General features: G+C 47.3%; 1 protein-coding gene across 1 annotated transcript; it reads left to right on the top strand.

Annotated features, from left to right (window-relative positions):
- Positions 1-4,262: 4,262 nt before the first annotated feature.
- SOX8 (SRY-box transcription factor 8) lies at positions 4,263-22,001 on the top strand. Its single transcript, XM_048494601.1, has 3 exons — positions 4,263-4,814; positions 13,946-14,184; positions 18,729-22,001. Exons 1-3 carry the CDS (start codon positions 4,393-4,395, stop codon positions 19,466-19,468), a joined length of 1,401 nt encoding a protein of 466 aa, XP_048350558.1. The 5' UTR covers positions 4,263-4,392; the 3' UTR covers positions 19,469-22,001.
- The last annotated feature ends 1,433 nt before the right edge of the window (positions 22,002-23,434 follow it).

Here is a 23,434-nt window from a genome sequence, read left to right as displayed (position 1 = left end):
CAGGGATGAAGGCGTGGCTGGATTTGCTGTCCAAGAAACACAGTGTCGGAACCCCCTTGGGTGGACATGGATGGTTGCGTCACTTGCGTGGCTCTTAGATCTTGGCTGGCGTGTTTCAGTTGTGGGAAATGATTCATCGGGCTGAGCAATGAGGAGAGAGAAATCCTGAGGTTCCCAGAAAGACTATGGCCTGTCCTCTACCCAGGTCTGAATAATCAGGCATTCAAATCCATTGTTTTCCAAAATTTCAATGGAGGAGACAAAGGAGAGGAAGAAAGAGACAATTTGTGCAATGGATTTCCTTCCAGATTAATGTGTTTCAGAGACGGGTATGACTCTGTGCCCCCACCCCATAAATCCCAATGGACCCACTTGTTCTTTTCTCCCCATTCATCCCAACAGAGGTCTATAAATGTATCATTGAAGGTTTTCAAGGCTAGAATCAACTGACTGTTGTGGGTTTTCCAGGCGGTGTGGCCATGGTCTGTTAGTTTTTGCTCCTAACGCTTCATTGGCATCTGTAGCCGGCGTCTTCCGAGGCATGTGCCGTGGAGAGAAAGACATCTCGCTTGGTCTGGTAGTTTTTATCTCGTAACATTTGCTGGTATCTATGGCTGGCATCTTCAGAGTAAGTCACAGTACTAAGATGCCTTTCTCTCCGTGGCATATGCCTCTGGAGACGCCAGCCACAGATACCAGCAAAATGTGAAGAGATAAAAACTACCAGACCAAGTAAGATGTGTTTCTCTCCACGGCACATGCCTAGGAAGACGCCAGCCATGGATGCCAGGGAAACGTTAGGAGCAAAAACTACTAGACCGTGGCTACACAACCTGGGAAAACTGCAATAGCCAGAGGTCTATAAAATTGTGAATCATAGAATCATAGAGTTGGAAGAGACCCCAAAGGAATAACCCCCTGCAGTGCAGGAACACACAATCAAAGCACTCCTGACAGATGGTCATCCAGCCTCTGTTTAAAAACCTCCAGAGAAGGAGATTCCACCACACTCTGTGGTAGTGCATTCCACTGTCGAACAGCCCTGACAGTCAGGAAGTTCTTCCTAATGTTTAGGTGGAATCTCTTTCCCTTCACCTTGAACCCATTACTCCTGGTCCTAGTCTCTGGAGCCACAGAAAACAAGCTTGCTTCCTCACCAACAGGACATCCCTTCAAATATCTAAACAGGGCTATCATGTCACCTCTTAACCTTCTCTTCTCCAGACTAAACATCCCCAGCTCCCTATGTCTCTCCCTAAGAGAGGGAAGATGTTCTCCATTTGTCCTGCAGCAAATCCTACTGAATTCAACCCCCCACGCACTTAAAAACAGGTAAAGTTTCCCCTTCAGTCATATCTGACCCTGGGGTACCACTGCAAGCAGTGATTTTATAGGCAAGTCGCTTCTGTGGGGTAGTTTGCCATACCCACACACTTAACTAGGAGAAAAACTTAGTGAAAAAAATGGGACTTACCTCTCAGTAAACAGCGCAGGCTTACCAAGACAGTCACTTAGTGCCATTGATTCATGCTCGGGTTTCTGAAATGAAAGGGCTCCTTCACATCATGGCACAATTATCCTGCAATATTCACTGTCATGGGTTACAGAGAAAGTCTGGCTGATGGTTTTAAAAGCAAAATGATGAAACCAGGCTCTACAAAAGCCCAACTGAAGGTTGTAAACATGGATGCCGAAAGAAACCTCCTTGTCCAGAGGCAGTATACCTCTTGCACTAGGCGCTGAGAGGGGTTCAATTGACCGCTGCTGGAAACAGTATACTGGTCTAGCGGAGCCCTTCCAGGATCTGATCTGGTTGGGCTCTTCTGACATTCTCAGCACCAAATATCATTAATGTCGTAGAAGAAGACAATGAAGAAGAATGAGGAAGAGGAGGAGTAGTAGTTTGGATTTATACCCCACCTTTCTCTCCTGTAAGGAGACTCAAGGTGGCTTACAAGCTCCTTTCCCTCCCACTTCCTACAACAGACCCCTTGTGAGGCAGGTGGGGCTGAGAGAGTCCAGAGAGAACTGTAACTAGAATAATATATAATATTCCATCCCAGCAGGGACCCCAATACAGATAGCAGACTCATTTTCTAGCTTCTTAGTTCCTTCGTGGTGTTTGCTGGGAAGCCAGCCCTGCTGGACTTAACAGGACTTATCTGACGGTACCCACCCAGAGTTTGCAGCAGAAATGATTAATTATTCTTAGTGCACAATACAATGAAAGACAAATAAATACTACAATGAAATATAAAACCCAGTACCAGTAACAGCTGGAATTGACTGGCCCCAGCTTTCGAAAGCTAGACACGCTTACAGGAGAGCAAGCCCACAGTTTGCAGTGGGACAACTTCAAGTAAACATGTGCTTGTCCTGAGAACGAGTTCCCCAGAGGGCTGCCCCAACCCCTTTATATTGGACCTACCTGCTTGATATTTAATCTGATAGGTGTGTATGTATGTATGAGCAGCAGTGGCATAGGAGGTTAAGAGCTCGTGTATCTAATCTGGAGGAACCGTGTTTGATTCCCAGCTCTGCCGCCTGAGCTGTGGAGGCTTATCTGGGGAATTCAGATTAGCCTGTACACTCCCACACACGCCAGCTGGGTGACCTTGGGCTAGTCACAGCTTCTCGGAGCTCTCTCAGCCCCACCTACTTCACAGGGTGTTTGTTGTGAGGGGGGAAGGGCAAGGAGATTGTAAGCCCCTTTGAGTCTCCTGCAGGAGAGAAAGGGGGGATATAAATCCAAACTCTTCTTCTTCTTCTATGAGAGAGAATGGATGTACCGTGTTTCCCCAAAAATAAGACAGGGAATAAGACAGGGTCTTATATTAATTTTTGCTCCAAAAGATGCGTTAGGGCTTATTTTCAGGGGATGTCTTATTTTTTACCATGATTTTGCACACACATGCGCGCGCGCACACACACACACACACACACCACAACCAGATCAGCTGCACTGGAGAATCTGTAACTAAGGCTTATTTTTTGAGCATCCCTCAAAAATCCCGAAAAATCATGCTAGGGCTTATTTTCAGGTAGGTCTTATTGGGGGGAAAACAGGGTATGTATGTATCAGTGGCCTATCAGAAGCCAGTGGGTAGCAGAGGGTGAGCCTGCTGGGAAAGAGCGCCAGGCATAGGAGAGAAGTGGAGCCCCCAACTCCCCCCCCCCCCACTCCTGGTGGATTAACTGGACTGGGGTCGTTCCAGGGTTCCCTGAGTGGTGGCAAGCCAAGAAGCTACATCTAGCTTGTCAGCCCTGCAGGACTCCCTCCCACTTGACCCCCGAGGTCCTTCTGCCACGGAGCGGCTAGGATCGGCCTCTCCAAACCTTCTCAGTTGATTAGCAAAACTTGGGTGCTGTGTGGTTTCCGGGCTGTGTGGCCGTGTTCTAGCAGCATTCTCTCCTGACGTTTCGCCTGCATCTGTGGCTGGCATCTTCAGAGGATCTGATGTTGGGAAAACGTTTAGCAAAACGTTTATATCCCGCCTTTTCTCTCGGTTCAAGGTAAATAATGCCCCACTCTGCTTTGGTTGTTGCGGTTAATCTGCCGGGCGCCTGCCTGGTGAAATGGCGGCTATTCCTGAATAAGTTTTATACTACTGTATTAATTGCTAGCGGCAATGAATTGCCACAGCAGTGGGCGTATCCCGCAGCACCGGGCGCACGCCAAAGCGGTCCCTGCCCCAAGGGGAAAGCAAAGAACAGAGGACAGACATGCTGGGCGATGTGCGGCCGGTTTTCAGACTCGGGCGCCGGTTGCACCGTGCTGGCCCGGGATCGATGCCTTCTTGGGTTGTTTATTTTATTTGTATTTGCTTCATTTCAAGCCGGCCTTTCTCCCCAGCGTCCTTCGTCTTTCTCCTTGCCTCCGTTTCATCCTCAGCACGACAGCTGTGCGGGGTTGGCAGCGAGCGGGTGTCCCCCAGGTCCCCTGGCCCCGGTGGGGTTTGTCGCTTGCGCGCAATGTGAAGCCACACGCAGGGGTCACTGATTTTTTTTCCACCATCCGCAGCGACGCTTCCTCCTCCTCCTCCTCCTCCTCCTCCCCAACGCAGAAACTGCGCCCCCCCCCTTCCAGGGGCAGGGGGTCCCGCTCCAGAGAGGAACGCGCTCAAACCCGGCTGGAGGGGGGTGGGGAGCTCCGCCCCTCATGCAGAAGAGGCCAATGGGAAGGGGGGAGGAGGAGGAGGGGGAGGCGCCTGCGGGCCCTACTCTCCGCGAAAGTTGTTGCCCGGCGCCGCAGTTGGGCTCCGGCTTGGAGCCGTCGGGGCGCCCTCGGGGATCTGCGCGCCGCGCGCCTTTGGAGAGCTCCGCCGCCGCCGCCGCCGCCGCCTTTGCCAGGGGATCGCGCGCCCGGGATCCGCCCCAACCGGCTTCCGCCCGATGCTGAACATGAGCGAGGAGCACGCCAAAGCCCTGGAGGCGCCGGGCAGCCCCGCGGGCACGGCCAGCTCGCTGTCGCACGTGGACTCGGACTCGGACGCGCCGTCGTCGCCCGCCGGCTCCGAGGGGCCCCCGAGCTCGGCGGCGCGGGCCGGCGGCGGCTGCAAAGGCGAGGCGGGCGACGTGGACGAGCGCTTCCCGGCCTGCATCCGCGACGCCGTCTCGCAGGTGCTGAAGGGCTACGACTGGAGCCTGGTGCCCATGCCCGCGCGCGGCCCCGGCGCCCTCAAGGCCAAGCCGCACGTCAAGCGGCCCATGAACGCCTTCATGGTGTGGGCGCAGGCCGCGCGCCGCAAGCTGGCCGACCAGTACCCGCACCTGCACAACGCCGAGCTCAGCAAGACCCTCGGCAAGCTCTGGCGGTGAGTGAGCGAGCGGGCGAGCGGGCGAGCGAGCGCCTGGGGGGACGGGACCGGGTCGCCTCGGCAGGCCCGCTTGCCTTTGGCCACTGGCCTCCGTTAGTTCCCACGGGACAGGCCGAGGGCCGCTTAGATCTCCCTCGCCGGCCGCTGCGGGGTTCTGCGTGGCTCCCTTGTCTGTCAGATTCACGTGTCAATGGCTGACTTGCCAGCTTGTCAGGTTCACGTGTCAATTTCATTCGCGGCTTCTGCCTTCACTGGCGCCGCTCAGTTGAGTCGGAGGTCCGTTCGGGTGGATTCCCGATCGGGGTGCTCTTCAGGGACAGCAGAGGCCGAAATGGGGCCCCTCCGGAAAACAACTTGCCGAGGTTCAAGTCCAGGCCGGTAGCACCTTAGAGCCCCGAGAACCACAGGTTAACTTGAAAGGCTAGGCACTAGACATCACAGACGAGAGGAAGGGATCCGCTAATGTGGAGCCCTTTTAAGTTGCACTGATGCTTAATGAAAGAATTTGGGGTGTGCTTCAGTCTGCCCTGCAAAGATGAACCCATGCCTGCCTGCCCGCTGCAAGTTTTGGACGACTTTGTCTTTTTGTAAGCATTTTCCACAGAGAGGAGCAAACTGCGGAGCAAGGAGACTGTGGCTGTTCAGGAGATGTATACACCAGGCTAGTTTTATGGGGCTAGTGGTGGTGACTACTTCGAAGTGTCGGGGCAGGAAACAGTTGTGTTATGAAACGTTTCCTAACAACTGTGCATTCCTGTAGGCTGGCCTAGTCTGCAGTCACTGGGGGAGTTTTGCCGCAGACTCGGTGGGCCCCGCGAGAGTCTCACGCCGCCTTTGCGCACCGTTGTCGACAAATCCCAAAATCTGGGAACACATGGAGAAAATCAAAGGCGCAGCCGGAATAATGAGGGACATCTGGGGGGGGGGGGAGGGAGTAAAGGTTCAAATTGGGGACATTCCTGGCTCTCACAAGCTTTAAAACATCCCCCAATGTGTGGCCTGACTTTTCCCAGACCTCCGCCTCTTTTGAGGTCAGCTTCCCGGGTTGTTGGACGAGCTCACAGGCTGATATTTTAGGGGTGCCCAAGTAGCCTCCAGCAATCTGATCCGCACCCTGTAGTGCTTTTTGCTGGATAGGAGGAGACTTTGGGGTCAAGGTAGGAAACTCACTGCAAGATTAGTAGTCTGACTCGGTATAATGCAGTCTAATTGGTGATGGCTCTTTGGGGTCTTGGACACTGACAGCAGTTCCGACAGGGGCTTTCTTTGCTTCCCTGGACAACTGGAGCTTTTACCGAAGAACCTTCTTGGGCCCTACATCTGAGCTACGGCCCTGCTCAGAACACCTTCAGTTTGGTTCCTTAAATGGGCTGCAAAAATGTCTCGGGATCACTCTACTTACTTATACAGTCCCCCCTCCTCTGAAGCATGTTTTCTCCAAAGCAAAGACTCTAACACGTCACCGCAGACATTTTTGGGGGTTTATTTTTTCTTTTAAATTAAATTAAAAGGAACAGCGAATGTAGGCTGATACCTCCAGAGAGGTTTGATGACGCCCATTGTCAAAAGTCCTTCAGTTTCCTCATGGATACAGGAGGGAATGTACCTCGCCATTCTATAGTGGGTGCAGAGAAAAGTATTGTCACATTTTCCAGCTTCCCTGTCCTACTCCCATGGAGGTCCATGTTTGCGTATTATCATCATCATTAACGTTCGATAGGGACATTCACACAGGAGGAAAGAGCGTTTTAATCTAGGGAGATTTAATCTGGCCGCACAGATTCTTGTTTTATCCTGGGGACTTTTAAGACCTTTGTGGCTACCGTTAAGTAATGGGTAGATCACAGATTGTGTCTTCTCTGTTTGACTTCCCTACCTATAGTTACAAACCTGCTGCAACTGCTAAGACGTACTTTCCAACAAGTCTGTTCAGGATGGGGAAACTAAGAAGTGTGTTTGCTCATTCCTGCCCTGGTAGTTTTGACTTTGGGGAAGCCCGGGGTGTGTGTCTGTCTGTGTTTACATTTTTTTCCCTAAATCTGGAGCCTTGGTCAGAAACTTTCTGTGTTCTTTTATTTTTTAAAACAAAAGATGCTTAGAGGATGCTCCTGTATAATCCATCAATCATGTACCAGCAGAGTGAAAGATACATGAACAGTGTAGATACAAGAACATATTAAAATATATGTTAAACACCAAATGCGGGTCACTGAATCGACGCTGTGCCGGGGTAAACGCCGGCAGTTGCACAGAATACGACAGCTCTGACTGAAGCTCCAGTCCAAGGTCTGCCAGAAGAAAGGAGATATACCATTTCTCTGATCTTCCTGGTGTTTTTTGGGAGGACAGGTATAATAAATATGTAGCTGAGTTCATTATAGAAGGACCAGCGCAAATCACATGTCCAGTCATTTCTATTGGTCGTGCAAGGACATAAGCGTTCATGCAGTGGAACACCCCAGTATCTCCCTTCTAATAAGTGGCGACGGGCCAGAGGGAAAGCTGTCCTGTGTTTGGGAATTGATAAATTAGCTAGAAAGTTGACAGCGCCCCTTTCTTGTTTCTTAAGTGATGTCATTTTGCAGTAGCACTCGAATGGGGTTGAAGTCCAGGGTCCCGAATCCTTTGGTTAATTTCAGATTTATTTGGGGAATAACTCGAGGCTGTTGTGCTACAAGGGGACTATGCCGATGAATGGTAATTTCTCTGAACAGGAGCTTTTCCATTTTGACTGGAGGGTGTCTGTTCGTGTTAAAGGTGCAAGGCCCGAGCTATCGACCTTTAGCCAGTATTTGATCTTGTGCATGAACCTCCAAAGAAATTAGACTTGCTTCTAGATGCAAAACTGCATTAGGAACACAGTGGGCGACCACAAGTACGGCACTCAGGAATTCAGTCTGAATTATGTCAAAAGTCTAAAGTAGGCCTGTGTACATATAGCAACATATCGGCCACAATTATGTCAAAGGTCTAAAGGTCTAAATTATGTCAAAGGTCTAAAGTAGGCCTGTGTATATATAGCAACATATCGGCCACAATTATGTCAAAGGTCTAAAGGTCTAAATTATGTCAAAGGTCTAAAGTAGGCCTGTGTATATATAGCAACATATCGGCCACAAAGACGCAGATAGCTGAAGGGACATATTGGCCTCCTATGCTATGGAAACTTTTCCCACGTGGTTAAGTCAACCCCGCATGGGTCACGTTTCCATTGGCTGTTGCGGGATTCAAAACCGGAATATTTCTAGGCTAAATCTGAACTGTGAAACTGGAATCGGGCTTCTTTCCTTTCCCAGAGGTGAAGGTGGAAAAGCCAAAGGAGGGACCTCCCATTCACACTGCAGTCGTTTTGAATAATAATCTGATATGAGAGCATCTCCTCCTCTTTAATGGCCTCCAAGCTGTCACTGTGGGAGACCTCTTAGGACCACGTCCCCTTGCCCCATGGAAACCAGAGGGCAGTCATTATTGATTTCCCAAATGGTGTGATCAGTGCGTTATTGATTTCCCAGGTTGCATGATTGGTGCATGTCTGTCAACAGTATAACCCAGGTATTCCAGGACTTTTAATACAGATTATATTACACGTTAAATATTTGATCGGCGTCCCCTATATTATCATAATATCTGAATGGATTTTTTTCCTGTGCTCTTCTGTCTGACACAAGACGTCACAAGGCTTCATTACCGCTTGCAGAGCGGTAAACCTGGCTCTCCCCTCCTTTAGTGTATCCTCACAACAACCCTATGAGGTGGAGTTGGCTAAGGGGGGGGGGGGTTGTCCAAAGGTCACCGGATGAGCGGCTTAGCTGAGTAGGGATTTGGACCCGGCTTTCCAGTTGTCATGCACACACCAGCTCAGTGAAAGCACCCCTGTGATGCATTGTTCTCTCCATCTTGTAGAGGGGTTGATCGGGTGGGATTTAGTTGATGCCACAGAACATGAAATATTGAACAAAAGGGATGTGGGTCTTGGAGACGATTGCCCTCCTTTATTGTGAGGTACTACACAGAGTTATACGAGGCACAGACCAAGAGGTGAGATTTGACTATGGACTTGCTGGTTTCTTGCAGATTCTCTTTGGCCATTTCCACACCTGATTCATGTACGTGTGCGCTGTTTCTGGGATAACTGTATGTGTCGTACCTAACGCATGTGCCCCAGAGCATGATATGCTCCTAGGGTTAAAGGGGAAAACCATCAAATACCTAGTTAGTGAGAAAGCCCCCTTTCTCTGTCCCGCATCCTCTCGAATCGGCTTCTCCCACCCTTGAGTAGTTCCAGCAGCAAGACAGACCTTCTAATATTTAATCTTTGGCCAAAGCAGGGGTTGCTTCTGAGTCGACACGCATAGGGCCAAGGCGGTCAGCTTCCTCTACGAAAGTTGCTTCTTGTCTTGAGTATGTTGGCTCTGTCTGTTGTCAGGTCCCACTTGAAAACCATTGTTAAAAATTATATCCCAGTTCTTATGGGTCGGAGGGACAAAAATGGAGCCTTGTGACGTTCAAGTGGTTGATTCCTCATCTGGGCAGGGAAAATTCTTCTCTTGGACTCAGTTTTCTACATTGTGAGACCCTTTGCGGACATGCCCCATAAAACAGGACTTGTCAGTCAGCAGAAATAGAAATAGACTGATGGATCGGGCCCATGGAACATTCAGGTTCTCTTGTGAAGCTCTTGTCAGTTTCATCGAAGTTTATGAAAAGTCCTCTCAGCTTTCAGCGGACATGCCGTTTAGAGAAGATTGCAGGGAAAGCAATAATTGTGGTTCCCCCTAGGCTTTCAAACCTCGTAGGGTGAATCAAGGGTCTCTTCATAATAAAATGGCCCCTTGATTGTGGCCCACACTGTGTGTGTGTATGCAGGGAGGTCAGGGGTGTGCCACTGGGCTTCTATATTCTGCCTAAATAAATCTTTAAGGTTTAAAATGGAGAAACAGCCGGATTTTCTTCAGTATAAGGGGCCTGGGTGAAGTAAATGGAGACCGTTTAGCTGGTTTCTCTGTATCATTTGCTGAATTTCTAACCACAGCAGCTGAAACAGGGCGGGGGGGGGGGGGGGAAAAACTCTTCATCTGCAGTCACTTTGGTGGGATCCAGTTGCTAGTAATTTGAGAACCAAAGAAAAATACAATTTATCTGTGCTGGTTTTTTTTAAAAAGTTCTGGCGACTGAAACAGCCTGGAAGTTTTCTGCAATGGAGAATTCTCTGTTAACCTCTCTGTTGCTCTTTCGCTTGTCTGAAGGGCTACTGCCGTCCAAGGGCCACTGAAATACTAACTACATTTATGGGATAGTTTTTCTGTTGTGTCTGTAGAGCTCGGCACTGGACCACCATAAGTTGAGGCAAAGTTCTTGGTCACCCAAAACAGCTGTTGAACTACAGAAATAAGAATAATAGTGCAGTTGTGCGCAGAATAAATCCAGCCTAGCTCTGTTGAAATCAAGGGGGACAGACTGGAGTAACTCTCTTCAGAATTGCAGTCAATCACAATCAGTTAGCTATTCGTTTCTGTTCATGGCAGCCATCTGTAGTTGTGACTGCTTTACAACCTTTCCAAAGTGGCCCTATCAATGTTTATCCCACAACTGCGCATTTGGGACTGCCATGAAAAATTTCCATGTCTTCAAGGCCCTCTGCAGTGGAAAATTACAGTTCCCAAAAAAAGGCTTTTCTTCTCCCGCAAGAGTATGCCTCTAATGAGAGAACCATTTCTCAAGAAAATGATAAACCCAATCAAATCTGCAATTTCTTTGGCCAGATCCTCTGGGGCTGCAGGCACCTTTGGACTCCTTTGCCTGTTTCACAAAAGCTGGACATGTCTCCCTGGCAGTATTCTTCTATGGAACAGCCTCCGTTCCTAGTGATAGAGGGGAGTTATCTGAGGACGCAGTCCCGTGGCCAGATTTGCTGTGATCCAAAATCCGCTGGATGTTGAAAACGGCTGTTAAAACAAAGTGGGTACAGGACTCCGCTTAGGCTCCTAGCGTCCGGGTGAAATGGGATGTGCAGTGTAGACATACACAAGGTCTCATTATTTTCAGTTTAAAGAAACTTGAGTTTCACAACTGCAGCTTGCAACTGGAAATGTGTAGCTGTAGCAAGAACAGCCTGCCAGGTGTGTTTTGACAGCCTCTCTGTTTGAGCAGCCCCCAACAGCAAGTCACAAAAGCCTGGTGGGCAGTGGCGTGGTGGTTTAGAGCAGGTGTACTCGAATCTGGAGGAACCGGGTTTGATTCCCCACTCTGCTGCTTGAGCTGTTGAGGCTTATCTGTGGAATTCAGATTAGCTTGTGCACTCCCACACCCACCAGCTGGGTGACCTTGGACTAGTCACAGTTCTACGGAGCTCTCTCAGCCACACCTACCTCACAGGGTGTTTGTTGTGAGGGGGAAGGGACAGGGATTTGTAAGTCCCTTTGAGTCTCCTTACAGGAGAGAAGGGGGGATATAAATCCAACTCTTCTTCTTCTTCTTCTTCTTCTTCTTCTTCTTCTTCTTCTTCTTCTTCTTCTTCTTCTTCTTCTTCTTCTTCTTCTTCTTCTTCTTCTTCTTCTTCTTCTTCTTCTTCTTCTTCTTCTTCTTCTTCTTCTTCTTCTTCTTCTTCTTCTTCTTCTTCTTCTTCTTCTTCTTCTTCTTCTTCTTCTTCTTCTTCTTCTTCTTCTTCTTCTTCTTCAGCTATGGGCTAAATTAGGCTGACCTGCTGATTGGCATTGGTTGTTGTTGTTTTTTGCCATCCAGTCACAGCTGACGTATAGCAACCCAATGAAGTTTTCAAGGCAAGAAATGAAGAGGTGGTTTGCCACTGCTCCGCTCTGTGTAGCAACCCTGGACTTCCTTGGTTCAAACACTAACCAGGACCAACTCTGCTTAGCATCTGAGATCTGAGGAGATCAGGGCTAGTCTGAGCTATCCAATGGTTTTTAGACATTTAGAAATATGGGAATCGTTTAAAATTAGCATCCTTCACCAGCGTTTCCCTTCACTTGGCTGACTGACTTTGTTATAATTGTCTGAATATCAGGATGAGTTCTGCTCTCTTATGTAAACATTCGTCCCTTTCTCCTCTCCAAGCTCGGAGTGCAGCTGAAACCCTCCGAGCCGGAGAAACTGGTTGAAACTGACCTGTTGATAATTGAAACCGACCTGCTGCTCTGTTGGGATCTCAGGAAATTATCTGCCTGGTCTTTTATCTTTTCTCTGCTCCTTGCAAATATTGCCAGGTACTTTCTTGGAAAGGTTTATGGAAACCCTCAAAAGGGAGAAGAATAAGAATTCTTTTCCAAGGGACCATACTTAGGTCTTGGAGTACCATGAAAGAACAGCAAATAATGGGGACTGTTTGTAAGTGGAACCTGGACAGAGAGGTGTATTTTGGGTGAGGGGGAAATTGCAGGGAGGTGATTAAAAAAAGTTAAGAAGGCATCTGAGGGGCAGAGGCATTAAATTGGTTCATGCTGTCCAGACTTTTGACCCAAGTTGTTTGCAAACAGAGACAACAATATCGCCAACAGCTGGCTCAGCCCACGAGGCAGAGTGAAGGTAGCGCATCAGACTAGGCTGGGAGAGACTGCAATTCCCTGCTCTGAAGGAAGATGGTTGGCCACTTCTCTGTTTTGTCCCCACAACAGATCTGTGAAGTTGGTCAGGCTGAGCGAGTACGTCTGGTGGAGATTCCCAATGGAACTTTATGGTTCAGCAAAAATTTGAACTCAGAGCTCCCTGAGCCTTGTCCAAAATGAGCTCTGTGTGCAGTGGTGTAGCGCCAACAGGATGGGGGATGCATGATGCTCTGGGCATATGCCTGTGCGGGGCCGTGGTCAGGGCGTGGAGGGGGCATTCTGGGGTGGACAGGGGCATGGGGTGCACGCGTGCCCCGGGCGCAGTTCCCCCTTGCTCCACCCCGTCTGTGTGTGCCTAAAGCGCCATCAAGTCTCAGCTAACTTATGCCAAGAGTCTGCCTGCCTCTGCAGAGTGACACTGGACTTCTTTGGGGGTCTCCTGTCCAAATAATGACAAGGGAAAACCCTGTCTGAGATCTGGGCTAGCACACTTAAATGGATCCCATGCTTGCCAGTGGATGCTGTGCGGGTTTGGGGCGGGAACTTGGATCAGAAGGGCAAGCAAAATGGTGCGTATCAGGCCAATGGATTTTCTGCGCACATGGCCTTAAATCTAAACTGGTATATGAACCTTTTGTAAGTGCTTTCATTTGATTAGTTATAATAGCTCAGTCGAAATAATCATCATTTAAGGCATCATTACGAGTCCTTTGCAAATCCGTATGTCTGAAGCAAAACCTCTAAACGGGTCTCTGATGACACAGAACCATTCCCCGCAGCCTGAAAATAAAACATTGGGCATTTACGTTTTAAAACCAGGCTGGAGGGGAAAACAAATCCATGTTTTTTCCCCCCACAAAGTAACGTTTAATTGTAACTGTTACTCTCAAAGAAATTATTCCTGAAAACTGCAATAAAGATTAAAAATAATTATACTGAAAGTGGTGGTTACAGCAAGCTAGAAACCGGCAAAGCCCCCTCCGAAAGTGTTTCTTTGAAAGGCTACTTTGTTTGGGTTTGGGATCAGGGTTTTGCTATGGTTGATCCTAGATGCATAATTAGAGGAAGGCATTAATCAAGGCGCATTTGTTTAGGGAAAGCTGATCCATGGCTGTTGAGTTCGGCCAGACCGATGCTGACCCCCAAACTGCATTGATTCGGAAGAGGACGAAATCCGGATTAAGCTTGGTTAAGACTCTCGAGAGGAAAGTCAAGCACGTGCTCAAAGTCTGTCTGACTCGAACTCACACTTGGGCTAGACCAGGCTCTGATTTCTTCAAACCTGCCTCCCTCAGGCAGAGTTGTTGTCTCTGGGAGCCTGTTCAATAAAAACGGCTTTTAAACGTTTACATGAATAATAATCTTTCAAAAGAAAACATCAAGCACTTTTAAATGCTTTGGAAAAAAACCTTCCCCGAAAGGTCTTTCTACAGTTAATGCCAGCATTTGTCATACCAGCAAACCTTTCGTCAGGGCATGTTTCCTGTTCAGAAGATTAGAGGTATTAATAATCTGGTTGCTAAGGGACAAAAGTGTTTAATATCTTTCTCTCTTTCTCTTGAGAAGTTTGCTGAGCGAAAGCGAGAAGCGCCCGTTTGTGGAGGAGGCCGAGCGGCTGAGAGTCCAGCACAAGAAAGATCACCCCGATTATAAGTACCAGCCCCGCCGGAGGAAAAGTGTCAAAGCCGGCCAGAGCGACTCCGATTCTGGGGCCGAGTTGGGCCATCACGGCGGAAACCAGATCTACAAAGCGGATGCTACTTTAGGGCCCATGAATGAAACACACCACCATTCTGACCACACAGGTAAGGGAAGCCCAGAGGCCAGGCGTTGCTCCGTGGCTGAACACGTGGCTTGCGTGGATGAACCAGTTTTGGCACCATTAGTTCAAAAGCTCTTGGCAGCAAGACTGGAAAAAGCCCTATCAGAGGGTAGAAGACTCTCTGGAGCTGTGAGGTTATCTTTTATTAACCACATCCATTTGAGCTCAACCCTTCCAAAGAGAGCCAGCGTAGTATAATGGTGATGAGCAGGTGCACGCTAATCTGGAGAACCGGGTTTCATTCCCCACTCCTCCACATGAGCAGCGGAGTCTTATTGGTGCATCACAAAAATTGCTGCAAGCTGGCTGGTGTGGGGGAAGAACCCAGAGGGAAGGGGCGGCAGGAATCCCTCTTTCCCCCAGCGTGGTGTAGTGGTTAAGAACAGGTGCACTCTAATCTGGAGAACCGGGTTTGATTCCCCGCTTTGCCACTTGAGCTGTGGAGTGATCTGGGGAACCAGGTTAGCAGAGGCGTTCCTCCCATTGGGCAAAGTGGGCAGCTGCCCAGAGCGCCACCTTGTGGTGGGCGACAAAATTGCAGGTTCATTTGTGGGGGATTTTGTATTTTCAGTGTTTTTTCAGTTTTTGGAATGCAGGGGGTGCAGATTTTAGGCTAGCAGCACCACAATTTCAGGGATTTTATGGGAGACTCTTCTGATGATATGACCTGGGTTTGGTGAGGTTTGGTTTACGGAGTCCAAAGTTATGGACTCCCAAAGGGAGTCTCCCAATCCCCCAGTTTCCAATGGGAGCTAATAGGAGATGGGGCTATACCTTTGAGAGTCCATAACTTTGGACCCCCCGAACCAAACTTCACCAAACCTGGGTGGTATCATCAGTAGGGTCTCACGAAGATACTCTAAAATGTTGGTGCTGCTATCTTAATAATTGCACTCCTGACAACAGGCACCCCCTAAATTTTCCCAGATTCTCTTTTTAAATCCACTCCCTTCCTGCCAATGCTTGTTTTCTTTCTTTCTTTTATTCTCTCAATGCCTAATAAAGGTTATTATTATTATTAAATCCACCCCTGTTGGCATGGATTTAAAGGGAGAATCTGAGGTCCCCAGTTTTAACATTGAAAGGGATGCTGTTTCAGGGTGATGCTAAAATAGCATCTCTTTCAATGTTGTTTAAATGATGCTGTTTGGGGGTGGATTCCAGCATCACTTGTTTAAACTAGGGAGCCCAGATTCTCTTTTTAAATCCACCTTAAAGGGAGAATCTGGGGTCCCCAGTTTAAATAACATTGAAAGTGATGCCGTTTCCCCCAATTGGGAGGACTGAATACAACACCATAAAATGTTTTCATAGCAGTAATAAAACATTTTGAAAGCATTTTGAAAATGTTTTCCAAAAATTATTTCTGCTGTGTGGCATGGCCCATTGCTGTGTTCAGATTTTTGAGTTGGGGGATGTTCTATAATGTGATGGTGACTTTGAAACGACCTGGTGGAAAAAAACATTGTTTGGTCACGGTGGGGGAGGGTGGCCGCCCATGGAGGGGGCATCAAACTCAGGTTTTGCCCAGGGCTCCAGTTTGCTTAGGCACGCCTCTGCAGGTTAGCTTGTGCACTCCAACACATGCCAGCTGGGTGACCTTGGGCTACTCACAGTTCTTTGGAGCTCTCCCAGCCCCACCCACCTCAAAGGGGGTTTGTTGTGAGTGGGGGAAGGAAGGGAAAGGAGATTGTAAGCCCCTTTGAATCACCTTACAGGAGAGAAAGGGGGGATATAAATCCAAACTCTTCTTCTGCTTCTTCTTTCTTGTAAACATTTACTGGGATGCATCTTCTTCCTCTGGCAAAAGGACATACTATATAGTAGCACTGCCAGTTTCGGACCTCCTGATAACATGTAAGGAAATAATAATAGCACTGAGCAAAGAGAGAGCTGGTGAGAAGCTGCCTGGCCAGTGGTGGGATCCAAAAATTTTAGTAACAGGTTCCCATGGTAGTGGGATTCAAACTGTGGCGTAGCGCCAATGGGGCTGGGCGGGGCACAACGGGGGCGTGGCTGGGCATTCCAGTGGCGGGGCTGTGGCAAGGATACAGCCGCTGCGCCAGCCCTTGGGCGGGAAACGAATGCACGCAGGCGCAGGCTGCCACGCACGCCGGTGCACCTCCTGCTAGACTGCTTCAAGTTCTGCGCGCTACTGCTGAGAGGAGGGGCAAAAATCACGTGGCAAAATCACCAATTAGTAACCCCCTCTCGGCACACACAAATAATTAGTAACCTACTCTTGGGAACCTGTGAGAGCCTGCTCACAGAAGGCACCACAGAGAGAGATAAAAGGGGGAGTCATTTTCTGAGACTCAGAGGAATCTACAGGCAACAAGGTGCATCTATGGCTGTTTGCCCTCCTTGTTCAGAGGCACTGTATCTTTGAGAGCTGGTTGCTTGGGTACATTGTGGCGATGGATGAGGGAAAATGCCCCAGATATATAATAAATGGCTGAGAGCTAACGGCCAAAGGCATCACCTTCCCAGTGGTTTGCAGGAGAGGCATTCAGGAATAAATTAATCTTGGCTCGATTTGATAAGCAGGCAGCATTTATGCCTTGGGCCTCAATCAGCTCGTTAACTGTTACAGTGCCAGGATGGGGAAACCTTCTTTCCAACCTCTGATCTGTCCGTCGCTTATTTTTATCCTGGCCTCCTCCTTCCAAGCAATTTGGGGCAGTCTACATGGTCTTCAGCAATAAACTTTCTGATGGAGATGAGGCTGAGGTAGAAGGACAGGCCCAGGACCACTTCCAAGGAAGAGTTTCCTTTTTGTGTGTCATGTGCCAGCTATCCCAGAAGGCTGAGTTTTTAAATCTTTGTGCCACTGATTCCGATGCGGCCACTGAGCCATTCATGTGTGGCTTTTAATGTCACAAACTCCCTTTTGGACACCTCCAGTGAGAGAATGTCTTGTGAACTGGACTCACCATGGACACAGCAGCCAGCATGGCGTAGTGGTTAAGAGCAGGTGCACTCTAATCTGGAGAATTGGTTTGATTCCCCGCTCTGCTGCTTGAGCTGTGGAGGCTTGTCTGGGGAACCAGATTAGCTTGTGTGCTCCAACACATGCCAGCTGGGTGACCTTGGGCTAGTCACAGTTCTTCAGAGCTCTCTTCAGAGCAGGCTGTTTGTTGTGGGGGGGAAGGAAAAGGAGCTTGTAGGCCCCCTTGAGTCTCCTTACAGAAGAGAATATAAATCCAACTCTTCTTCTTCTCCTCCTCCTCCTCCTCTTTCTCCTTCTTCTCCTTCTGTAGCTTCTTGTAGACCAGGGGTCTGCAACCTGCGGCTCTCCAGATGTTCATGGACTACAATTCCCATCAGCCCCTGCCATCATGGCCAATTGGCAGTGGCTGATGGGATTTGTAGTGCATGAACATCTGGAGAGCTGCAGGTTGCAGACCCCTGTCGTAGACAATTCACATGATCATGGTGACTAAAAAGTATTTGATCCTGGGAGACCCATTGCCCATGGTAGGGATGAGCCCTCCTTCCTCTAGCATTTCTCTTTTTCCAGATGATGAATTGGCCTGTAGTTTTTGTGGATTCCAAGAGGATTGCTAATGTCTTGCCGTTTCAGACATATTTGTTCTCTCCAGTTGTGTCAAAATGCTCCCCCTTCCTTTTCTCATTCTTTTTGTTTTGTCTTGTTTGTGTTGGAAGGATTTTGGAAGAGTATTATGTGTATGCTCACATATATGTTGTAGCTGAAATCCAGATCATTCTTATAAAGTGATGACGGAACAGATGTTGTTGTTGCTTTTCCTTGTACATCTAACTTGGTGATCAAACTTGTTCTTGTCTTCTCGTCCTTTCTTGCCCTGACTACTGTAATGATCTGTGCTTGGGGCATCCCTTCTCTTATAACAGTCTGACCTTTAGCCAGATTATTCACTGCTCTCTGTTATTCACTGTTCTCTGGTGTTCAGATAGTGCAAAGTACTTCCTTCAATTGTTATCCTGACTTCCCACCCCACATCCAATGAAAAGTCTGGGTTGTAAAAGTCTCCATGAAAAGCACCCATCTACCTTTGTATCTTTCTTTGCTGGCATTCTCAAATAGGTGTCCTCATGTAGCCCAAGATGTCTTATTCTCTTAAATAACTTTGATTTCTGTCCCTTGCTGTCCTAGTCACATTTCTTCGGAGTTCTCTCAGCCCCACCTACCTCACAGGGTGTTTGTTGTGGAGGCGGGGGGAAGGGAAAGGAGTTTGTAAGCCCCATTGAGTCTCCTATAGGAGAGAAGGGGGGGATATAAATCCAACTTAATGTGTAGAGTGGCCTTCCAGAATGTCTCCATACCTCTCTTGCTGGTCAGAGATAGATCCTGGAGGGGGAAGCACTTAGCTGTAAAGTTACACATAGATATGATTCAGATTTCTGTGTAGTTTTCTATCGGATGTGGTGTCCAGTTACCTTATCTAGTCCCAATCCTGTGCACTCTGGGGATCACCATTTCAAATTTAGGAACATCTGGAGAAGATACCAAACCTCTTGTCCTCAAAAGTTCTGCTTTGTCTTTAGGGCAAACCCATGGTCCGCCAACCCCGCCTACAACCCCGAAGACAGACCTCCACCATGGCAGCAAGCAGGAACTGAAGCACGAAGGGCGCCGTCTAGTGGAAAGCGGGAGGCAGAACATTGACTTCAGCAATGTGGACATCTCAGAACTGAGCAGCGAGGTGATCAGCAACATGGAGACCTTTGACGTCCACGAGTTTGACCAATATTTGCCCCTCAATGGCCACTCCGCCATGACGGCTGACCACGGGCAGAACTCCACCGCAGGTTCTTATGGGGCCACCTATTCTCATTCAGCCAACGGCACCAGCGGTGGAGCAGCTCCAGTCTGGACTCACAAGAACCCTTCTTCGGCGTCCCCTTCCTCCACCGAAACCGGTCAGCAGAGGCCCCATATCAAGACAGAGCAGCTGAGCCCAAGCCATTACAGCGACCAATCTCATAGCTCTCCTACTCACTCAGAGTACGGATCTTACAATGCCCAGGCCTGCGCAACCACAGTGTCGTCGGCCACGGCCACAGCCTCGTTCTCCAGCTCCCAGTGTGACTACACAGACCTCCAGAGTTCCAACTACTACAATCCATATCCAGGTTACCCTTCCAGCATCTACCAATACCCGTACTTCCATTCCTCCCGCAGACCCTACGCAACCCCGATCCTGAACAGCTTGACCATCCCTCCTTCACACAGCCCCACCGCAAACTGGGACCAGCCGGTCTACACAACTCTGACAAGACCTTGAGAGGGCCCAAGGAACTGTTGAAGTCCTTCTACTCCTCCTGCAAAAAAACACACAAAAACTTATGCACTGCACGGAAAAGCAAAAGCGGAAAGCGGCGACAGGAGAGTCCATACCAGAATGTCATTTTGTTGTCCCAAGTGCCTCCTTCTCTGTACGACCGGACGCCTTTCCTGAAATCTTTAAATTTTTGAAAGACAGAGTTCTATTTTCTTTATTAATAATAATTAATTAAAGCGTCCAGACTGACGATTCCTTTTGAATACGTGAAAGACAGCTTTTTTTCTAACTCCTCTGTGAGGACTTGAAGAGAATGACTCAACTTGTATGCAGGACTGTCCAGAAGAGAAAGTGGACCTGATGGAGATATTTGAGGGGTTTATTGCAATGGGAATTTTAAGCAGAAAGAATCAATATAGATCTTTTTTTTTTAATGCTAACACTACAATTAACCGTACCGAAGGACCGTACAAGAATCTTTTGGGACCAGCCCACCAACTAATGTCAGAAATCCTTTGCTGTAGTTGCCAGAGCTCTTCTAATCAAGGTTTGATTATAAGTAACATTTTGTTTGGAAGCTTGAAATTGTGTGCGAAGCTCTCCAAAAAAAAAAGCGCGTTGATTTTTGTTGTTGTTTTGGAGTAAATTTGTTAAATATGTATTTATGTTCTATGTCATTTTGTCCTCTTAATTAATGAAGTAATTCTGTACAAGAAGTAGAATTTTAAAAGAGAATTTTTAAAAGAGGTGTAAATTAGTGGAGCTGAGATGTTTTTTTCCTCTTGATTCAGAGAAAACACTGCAACAGCTTTTCTGTAAGCCAAAAAAAAAAATCTCCTACTAATACTTCAGGTGAATTTGAAATTAAAAAAAAATTAGTAGCGGAAGGCCTTGATTGGTGCTAGGCAGAAACAGGTATGGATCAGTTTAGGGGCGTGAATAAATAATTTTCCATTAAGCAATGAACTACATGAATGGTAACCCCCACAAAACACTTAGAAATCAAAATATGTCTTGCAGGATAAGACCAAACTCCACTGCATCCAGCATCCAGATTCCAAAAGCAGCCGCCTTGGATTGTAAAGGTCATACCACCTACTTGGCCATCCTTAGTATTTAGAATTCTGAGGTACACCGCTTTTCAGTATGGAGGTTCCACTTCATGGCTCATGAGTGTTAATGGAAATCTCTAATTTTTTTAAAAAAAATCACCTAAGTCATTACCACTTTGTCAGGTATTGAATCCCATAAGTTAGTTCCTTATTTTATGAAGAAGTACTTAATTTTTTCATAGTTAACACTGCAGCTAATCAGGTTCAACAAACGGCTGCCCAAAGAGGAGAGGAAATATCCCTCTCCAAGGAATAGCATTTTGGGAATGATCAGGGTTCAGATTTTGGCTTGAACAAGCAAATCAGATTTGCCCCCACACACATAGAGACATTGGGCAGCTAGATTGCCTAAAAGGTTTCAATGAAGCAGGCAGGAATCAAAACTCGTAATACAATTTACGTTTTTGAAATTTAACTGGAGAAACAGGAATGATGGCCAGTCCATTTTGCATTACTCACGTTGACACAAAGTTCCCTTTTTCCAACGCATGTCAACTTTAACCGTGATTGCCAGTTGGGAAAAGACTTTCTGGGTGTACCTGGCAGAGGTCATGTGGATTTTGGTAGCTTCCTATCAGTTCATGACCATGACTCTTTCCAGAAAAAAAACACGAAAACCTCTTCTTCCAAATGAATATTTTGCCAGAGCATTCCTTTGCGAGAATGGATATAAAATACAGGCAAAATCTTTAGCAGGCAGGGCTTACTTCCTTCTCCTTGGTTGGACTACTTGAGTGTAAATGCGGGAAAAGAAAAAACTAGAAAAAATATAGTAATAGGGTTTTCCCCCCTCCTGTGCCAACTAGTTTCAACATACTAAATTGGATTTGAAGGCATCATTGAATTTTTGGACTATATCAGAGGCACAGGGAGTTTCGAGAAATTACATTTTAACCAGAAGTTACGGATTGAGTTTCACTTTAATGTTGCCTGTTAAGGGACCAGATGTCATCCATCAAAGCTGTGAAAATAAACGTTCTCCACTATATTTTGGTTAGATTTTTTTTAGACGTAGACTAATATTTCATTGATATTTTGTTCCATTGTATGCTGAGCATATAATAACCGTCTAATGTTGTGCCTTTTAAAAGAAAACTTTATAAAATTTTAAGCTTTCAGAGGCTGTTTCTCTTATCTTTTCTATGTTTCGTATCCTTGGGGTTTTCTTGTTTTCTCTTTTTATTTTCTAGAAGTATTTTTTTGCATATTGCCTTTTGGGGAATATGGGGAGGGGGGGAGAAAGGGGGTGGTGTGTGTGGGGGGGTAGAGATGCCACACTCCTTTTACACCATTTGTTTTTCTGTATAAAGTTTGAAGGTCTCCTGTTATTCCTTCTCTGTTCTGTTCGCTACTAGCTTCCAACTAAGTAATGCTAACTTTTGTACAGATCCATTTGATAAGATTAAAAACATGCCTTTTATCTACCATTTGTCGATATATTTATTATTTGTACAAAGAAGCATCATATCCTCTTAGGTGTGGCACACCTGTCTATCTAGAAAATGAAAGAGGGCTCAGTCTGTCTTGGTTTCTGTGCCTGCCACAGGAGATGTTGGCATTGTGTGTCCTTTTTCTGTTTGCATATATGTGTGCATGCAACAATAGGGTCTGTTTGGAAGTGGGGTGCGATTTTCAAGGCCTGCTCTCAGAGAGGGTCAAGATTAAATCCGGATTAGCAAAGAATATTCTAAAAGCATCACTGGGTTGCAGCTGACTTTCTGTTTACTGCCTCCGGAATAAGACCTCAACTGTACTCTACAGTTTCTTCCTGGGTTTATTTTTAAATGACTTTCTCTTCTTTTGTAAATGCAGCTGCCAGGATTGCTTTATCAAAGAAAAGAAAGGTGTAAATACAGAGGTAACCCTTTTCATTCCCACCATTTTCTTGCTGGAAAGAAGCCACTTTACTCAAGTTAAGGAATACTAACAGCTATCTCCCCCCTCCCCCCCCCCAAAAAAAAAATTGTGGTAGCTTTTTTCAGCAAGGAGATGGTGGGAAAGGTTCAAAAAGTTCCCTCCTTCCTCACCCTCTTTTCCTCCTTGATGAAGCAAGAGGCATTTACAGAATGAAAGAAATCCCCCTACTGTGTAGCTGAGCCTTAAACTGACTGGACAATCACCTTTATGGCACCTGTGGTATACCTTTAAAATACACAAGCCCATCAAATTGCTCCCAACTGCGACTGTGGCAGATTACCCCTGGCCATCCACAGCAGCATTATTTGACTCCTGGAGGCCTTTCCAAATCTTAACCTATGGTCTTAAAAGTTCATGAAGCAGCAGCCTCATCTTACCTAAACAGGCCATCTGGTGGCTGGGAGTTCCAGGGATGGAAAAAACCAGGATACCAATAAAAGTAGCATCAACTTTCAAAGCCAGTGAAGTGACAGTGAGTTGCTTCCTGTGCTCTGTCCCCAATCATGTTTGTCAACTTCAATGGGTGCCCCTCCCTCTCCAAGTTCTAGAATGTTCTCTCTCCACTTTTTGGTACCACGGCCATCAGGTGAGAAAATGTTCATCGGGCCTCCAGTCATCTTTTGCCTCTAGGTTGAAAAGCCTCACGCGCTTTAGCCCCACCCTTACCAAAGGTCAACAGGGCCCACCCATGGCCTCCCTAAAACCACCCTTGGCTCTATGCACATATAAGATACATGCAAAAAAAATTAGAAGGTGGGACCCCACTCCCCCCTCAGAACATCTGAGCATGGAATTGCCACAGAATCTTCTCCTTCGTCGGTTCTTGACTGACAGGCCCAGCTCCCACCACCACTTATTCAAACATCAGCCCAACCTCCGTCAAGATTTCCATTTCCTTATTAACCTGTTTCATTTCTCTGCTCTGTTTATCTCCCATTCG

Source organism: Sphaerodactylus townsendi, linkage group LG04, assembly GCF_021028975.2.
Source record: "Sphaerodactylus townsendi isolate TG3544 linkage group LG04, MPM_Stown_v2.3, whole genome shotgun sequence".
NCBI classification, from domain to species: Eukaryota; Metazoa; Chordata; class Lepidosauria; order Squamata; family Sphaerodactylidae; genus Sphaerodactylus; species Sphaerodactylus townsendi.
The sequence above is the reverse complement of the archived record's forward strand: the minus strand, read 5'-3'. Positions and strand labels throughout refer to the sequence as shown.

What these genes read in the sequence shown, in the direction of transcription:
- SOX8 (XM_048494601.1), top strand. Translation starts at nt 4,393, where the DNA reads ATGCTGAACATGAGCGAGGAGCACGCCAAAGCCCTGGAGGCGCCGGGC. An exon ending in ACCCTCGGCAAGCTCTGGCG is followed by an intron (nt 4,815 to 13,945) that starts GTGAGTGAGCGA and finishes TCTCTTGAGAAG; the next exon opens with TTTGCTGAGCGAAAGCGAGA. An exon ending in CCACCATTCTGACCACACAG is followed by an intron (nt 14,185 to 18,728) that starts GTAAGGGAAGCC and finishes CTTTGTCTTTAG; the next exon opens with GGCAAACCCATGGTCCGCCA.